At 43.1% G+C, this 6,367-nt stretch overlaps 1 protein-coding gene across 1 annotated transcript in view; it reads right to left on the reverse strand.

Annotated features, from left to right (window-relative positions):
* STMN3 (stathmin 3) overlaps window positions 1–6,051 on the reverse strand; it is a 28,503-nt gene extending 22,452 nt beyond the window's left edge. Inside the window, exon 1 of the mRNA XM_083447717.1 lies at window positions 5,682–6,051. Within this exon, the coding sequence (XP_083303843.1) occupies window positions 5,682–5,700 (19 nt within the window). The 5' untranslated portion in view covers window positions 5,701–6,051. The remainder of the gene's footprint in view (window positions 1–5,681) is intronic.
* Between the last annotated feature and the right edge of the window lie 316 nt (window positions 6,052–6,367).

Consider the following 6,367-nt stretch of genomic DNA (forward strand, 5'->3'; position numbering starts at 1 on the left):
CAGGCACAGATCCAACTGTTCTCCAATATCACTGCTGAAGAGATGGTGCCAATGGACAGCAACACATTCCCAGGACTGCCAGGAGTGGTCCAAGTTGTCGACTCAATACATGGTCAAACCTCACTGCAGAAAGCGTACTATTTGTATGGATTTCAGTACATTTCTGAGGATGTCTTTGCCTGTCAAGGAGTGTTCCAAAAATCTCTGGGGACAAAAGGCAACACTGAAAGGTGATATGTGTTGAAGGCTCATGCATAGTAACTAGGGCCTTGAGCTGTATTGCTCACCCCCTGCTGAAACACAAAGCTAAACAGAACCATAGTCGTGCAGGAGTGGGGGAAGATGAAAATATAGAGTTGGGTGAGTTTATCAAAAAAAAGAAAATTATAAAGAAGAGAAATGACACCACCATTTAACTGATAGATACGCAACATGTCCCAAGTGAGCTTGCAAAATAACTAGATATAAAGGAGGGCAGTATTCTGGCACTTTGAATAGTTATGAAGAAAGAGAACTTTCAACAAGCACAGCTTGTCATACAGGGTGAGAAATCAGCACCTTCCAGATTCTAAAAACAGACGCATCCCAATCCTAATGCTTGAGAACCTTTAAGTTTAAATTGTGATTTTCTGCACGGAAAACATTTATTTTAACATGTGTACAGTTTACAGGCCACCCTACAACCAAAGTTCTCTGGCTAGCTTAAATGGATTAAAACCAGCAAGTTCAATAAAACAACAGATACAGCTAATACACAACATAAAATTATTTTAAAACACTGAACTTTGCAGCGGTGTATCAATTCAAAACTGAGGGTGGGGGAATAAAATCCTAGAACAGTCTTAAATTATAACTTGGTATAAAAGACCTGGGGGAAAGTAAAAAAGGTATTTGTCTGCTGCCAGCAGGATATTGAAATAGGTGCCAGGTGAGCCAGGGATGGGGAGGGCCTTTCACTATAGAAAAGGTCCATTCTCTCATAGCCACCTGATATACCGTATTTTTCGCTCTATAAGACTCACCAGATCACAAGACACACCTAGTTTTTGGTGGAGGGAAACAAGGAAAAAAATATTCTGAATCTCAGAAGCCAGAACAGCAAGAGGAATCACTGCGCAGTGAAAGCAGCAATCCCTCTTGCTGTTCTGGCTTCTGGGATAGCGCTGTCCTCTTGCTGTTCTGGCTTCTGAGCGATTCGCTCCACCAAAAACTAGGTGTGTCTTGTGAGTGAGTCTTATAGAGCGAAAAATACGGTACCTTGTGTTGTCCCAAAGGACCTGAGATGACAACATAGGACCATGCAGGGCTTTAAAGAAAAACCACTTTGAATTAAACAAGTAAGCAGTGAAGCTGCAAAATGCCCCTCCCAGTTAGTATTTGACCAGCCATATTTTGCATCACTTGAAGTTTCCGGAACATTTGCAGAGACGCCCATGTGCAATGCGTTGCAGTAATCCAAACAGGAATTTATCAAGGCATCTATGATATTTCTGTCCAGTTTTTGTAAGGGCAGACACACTAAAACTAAGGGGGGGGGGGCACACTGAGATTAAGGAAGGCACTAAAAATATTATTTCCTCACCAGAAGACCAGTGCCTGAAGAGTATGTGATTTAAATCAAAGGACGTGGGTAGGGTCTACTTGGGAGAACACATGAAGAGCTTGTCAGATCAGGCCAAAGGCCCATCTAGACCAGCATCCTGTTTTAACAGAAGTCAAATGATAAAATGCGTGCAAGCAGAACCTGAGCCCAACAGTACTCCCCTATTAGCAATTCCAAGCAGGTTTCATAATCTTTTAAAATCATGCAAGCTGGCAGTCATCGCTACCTCTTGTAGGAGTTAATTTCATAGTTTAGCTATGCACTGTGTGAATAAGAACTTCCTTTTATATGTCCTGAATCTTCCAACATTCAGCTTCATTAGATTTACATGGATTTTAGCATTATAAAACAGGGAGGAAAACTCTGTCTTTACTTTCTTCACATTCTGCATAAACTTATACAGCTCTATTATATGTCTTCCACTTGTGATTTTTCTAACTTAAAAAGCCATATTGTAACCTTTCCTTATAGTGGAGTCTCTCCAGCCCCTTGATAATTTTGGCTGCCCCCCCCTTTTTTTTACCTTTTCCAGCTCTACAATATTCTTTTTTAGGCAAAACAAACAGAACTGTATAAAGTACTTCAAGTGTGGCTGCATCATAGATAACCAGATATGGAAAGGGACAGAAATAAATCATTATCTGGAACTCATTTGTCAGGGATCAAGATGCAGGGAGGACTGAAGAATTCCAGTGGTTTCTGAAAAAATCTTTCAGCATGATTCTGAAAGTACTTGTTAAGAATCGCATGTCAGAGGCAAAATCACAGCCAGTCAGTGCAGGGTGTGTGCAGACTATTTGTTATTTAAATCCTGAATAATAATTCAATGCAGTACAGTGGTACCTTGGGTTACATAGGCTTCAGGTTACATACGCTTCAGGTTACAGACTCTGCTAACCCAGAAATAGTGCTTCAGGTTAAGAACTTTGCTTCAGGATAAGAACAGAAATCGTGCTCCGGCGGCAGCAGGAGGCCCCATTAGCTAAAGTGGTGCTTCAGGTTAAGAACAGTTTCAGGTTAAGAACATACCTCTGGAACGAATTAAGTACTTAACCCGAGGTACCACTGTATAAACAAATACCTGGTTGTTATAAACAATAGGTTGAACCGAGGTATTCATCACACACACACAGCGCCTGATATGCCATGTCCACTATGGCTCCTCCTAGTCTCTCCTACCTTCTGAATATAACCAGAGAAGCACTCTCTTTACACATTAGCACAGCAATTACTCATTAGGGAGCCAAGATGGTACTCTACAGATGTTGCTGGATTCCAGCTTGCATTACCCCTGACTGCTGACCATGCTGTCTGGGACTGACGGAGTCCAACAACAACATTTGGAAGGAACCACTTTGGCTGCCCTGGTTTAAATATATTAAGAAATCAATGCTTGAAGTTTTGGGGTACAGGAAGGAGCCCAATCTAACGGTTCCCTTTTCCTTCCTTCTCAACCTCTCCAACAACAGTTTTTCATTCTACATTCAACATTGGCTCTAATTAACAGAAAAGTGTCATCCTTAAGTCTGGAAACACATAGGATAGTGAACCAGCTCCCCTTATATTGTGTTCCAATGAGGAATGGCAAAGAAAAACTTATACAACTGAGGGTATTTATTTGGGGTCATTCTCCACACAGCATATATAGTGGCCAAAAAGCTTATTCATCCTCTCTGTATAAAAACTCAGCATTTACTTGCATTAGGGTTGCCATACTTCAAAAAGTAAAAACCAGGACACCCTAACTTGGCAGCCCTAACTTGCATGGACCTGTCTCTTGAATTCCTCAACCAGCTGCTGGTCTGTAGCCACAGGAAGGGGACCAGTGACTGCTAAACATACTATGTATTCCATGGATGGGCTGACCAGAACAAGAGGCATGCATTCACTACACAATAAAAGTCCCATGGGTTTTTCAACATATGGTACCAAATTAATTGATAATTCTCAGAGAAGGTCACAGCTATTAATTCCCATCCAAGTACTGAGGGGATCTGCGTGTACCATAGTGTTGTGTGGCTTTCTGCTTTCAGTTGGGGGAGAATGTTCAAGAAGCCGTGGCCTTGTTGAGCCAAGGGACTGTCTGGGACTAAATGCAAGATGTTTGCCTGAGCAGAATCCTTTGGCACAGCTCAGCCGCCACTGCAGCTGAGCCTGCACTGAGCATGTGCTGTTTCTTCCCCTGCTTGCTAAGTAGAAGTGATACTGTTCTGGCAAACGGAATATACTTGGGAAGCAAGAGGGACCAAGGCACAGAGAACCCACTCCTCTTCCAGCTGTGGAAATCTCTTGAGGCACACATAAAAATACAGCTGCCCTCCTTATCTTTCTTCAAGTGTGTTCTGCTTTTAAGAAACAGGGTGGAGCAACCAGGCAAGATGAAAAGAGAGGGGACAGGCAGTGATAAAATCTCACCTCTCAGCTCTATGGTTTGCATGTCTGCAAACAGGGATAACAAGCTGCCTCAAGTTCTGGTCCACCCTTCTCTTTGTCTTCTGCAAGCACCTTTCTTCTTTCATCTCCTTGTTTTGATCACACTCCTGTCACCCCAGAACCTCTCTTCTTTGACATCAGTCTTATGCCAAACCTAATCCAATTGGAACGGGAAAAGGATCGGAAATAGACCTCCGAGGCAAACTGCTCAGCTTTAAAAGCTGCGTCCCACTGTCAGGAAATTAAAATGTATGGTTGGGGTGGGAGGGAAAGGGAGAAAGTACCATATTGTTTCAGAGCACCATATGGGGAAGGCACCTGGTGCCCAGACATGTCATTCCCCCTCCCAACTCCTTCACAGCAGGGTTCTTTCAGCCTTGAGAACCCTGACCAACCCTGACATTGTCATTTATTTAATTTGCACTGATTCTGCAATAAAATAATAGGAGACGAAAACACCTATCTCCAAAAAAACACCATTCCTAGTTTTTGCTACCTCTGTCCTCCCATTCAAACACAATGCATTCCCTCCCCGCCCTCCAGAACAGATCAAACATGTTCTTTGCAAAAGGTTTCTGGCAAATTTCTTATCTCATGCAAAGCTGGCTCTGCACATCCTCAGACAGGGGGACCCATCACATATACCTCCCCTTGTATTTTAGAAGGAAGCAGCTCAGAAAAGGAACCGCAGGCAACACAGGGATGGGCAAGCCCAGCGAGTACAGCAGGCAAGACAGAGCTTCTCCACAGCTAGTTTTTTTGTGTTTACGAAAGTATATACATACATTTTTCTTCCCCCCTTTCTCTCCATCTATAATGGCTTTCCTTCATTTTCATTTTTTAAAAATTCAGTAAATAAACATGACCTGTGCCTCAATTTATAAAAGGTTTAAAGACCAGTAGTGAGTGGACATCACAAGTCATCTATTGTCTACGTAAAGAGACAACACGCTTCTTCCCAGCCAAATTCCATACGCTTAGCCCCAGCCTTTTAAAAGAAAAAAAAGGAGAAGATACATGTTTAGGGACTAGAAAGCAGGTGGATGCACACACAAGTGATGGACACACTGTGAGCTAAGCTGTTCCTTCACATCACCTCCCAGGCCTTGTAACCTGGGAGGGCAACAGGGTGCAGCTATGCAGTAGTGTCACAGCCCCTGCAGGAAAGGATTGTCTAACAGCATTGGGTTTCATTCAGCGCCATGGGCGGACCACTCCCTCTACAGCAGCTGCTGGCTAAACAACCTGCCCTGATTCTACTAACCCAGATGTACAATTATTATTATTTAAATGTCTTTGCCTCTTTGTTCTTTTTAGCCCCTTCCTTTCTACCATTGCCAATCTACTTTTGCAGAAACTGGGTTAAAAAAATTAGGCAAAACACAACCACTCAGGAAATGGATTTTTAACCGTATGCATCAGAGAAAAAGAGATGATTTGATAACACGTATCAAAGCTTGGAAATACACAATTCTGAAAACAAGAGAAGACAATGATGCCTGCCCGGCTACCATCTGTATAGCATTGCAGACAAGCCCCACCTTGAAAAGAAGAATGGAGAATAACACTGATCATTGCAGATGGGTTCCTTCTCAATGATGCAGCTGCATATAAAGAGGGGGGAAAAACCCCTTGCTTGTTTTACCTGAGACGGTGCTGGCCATGATGGTGAGATGGGTAGTGGAGAGGATGCTGCAAGGGAAGATGCAGAGGCAGAGAGGCAGGAGACTGGCTTTTCTGCTGAAGTGCTGCAATGCTGTGGAAGAGAGGAAGGTCTGACTCAGCTCTAGGGGGCTGTGGCTATCCAAGAAGGGAGGAGAGAAAGAGGAGAGGGGGAGAGGGAGAGAGGCGAAAGAAAGAAAAGGAGAAAGGGCTTGGAATACGGAAAATGACTTCCCAGTTCAGAATATCAATGGGCCTCGGAGGGTAGCTTTTGATACCCAATTCTTTTACAATGTCGGGAGTCTGAGAAGAAACGCGGAGCCTGTTAGCAAAGGGGATAGTTAGCAGACACGCCCAAACTGGAGATTTACCTTCTCCCTTCTCTTGTCTGACATGTATAGTCTAGAAATCAGCTGTTTCGTTTTATGTTAGGGAGTTGAAAACAAAATGTGAAAATGCAGAGTGAACCGAATTTAAGAGATAAAAAGCTTTGGGAAGCACAGCCATTCACAATTTCGCAGATCTATTTGAAGGATGTGTCTGGAATTCAAGTTACCCTAGCACGAAAATACCAGCTCCTATTCTCACCTGGGGTTGCCATTTCACAAGCCTAGTACTCCAGTTCACAACCTAGTTAAGCTACAGTACCTGAATTTAACCCCATTAGCG

This window comes from Podarcis tiliguerta (assembly GCF_965153285.1).
Source record: "Podarcis tiliguerta genome assembly, chromosome: 6".
Classification (NCBI taxonomy): domain Eukaryota; kingdom Metazoa; phylum Chordata; class Lepidosauria; order Squamata; family Lacertidae; genus Podarcis; species Podarcis tiliguerta.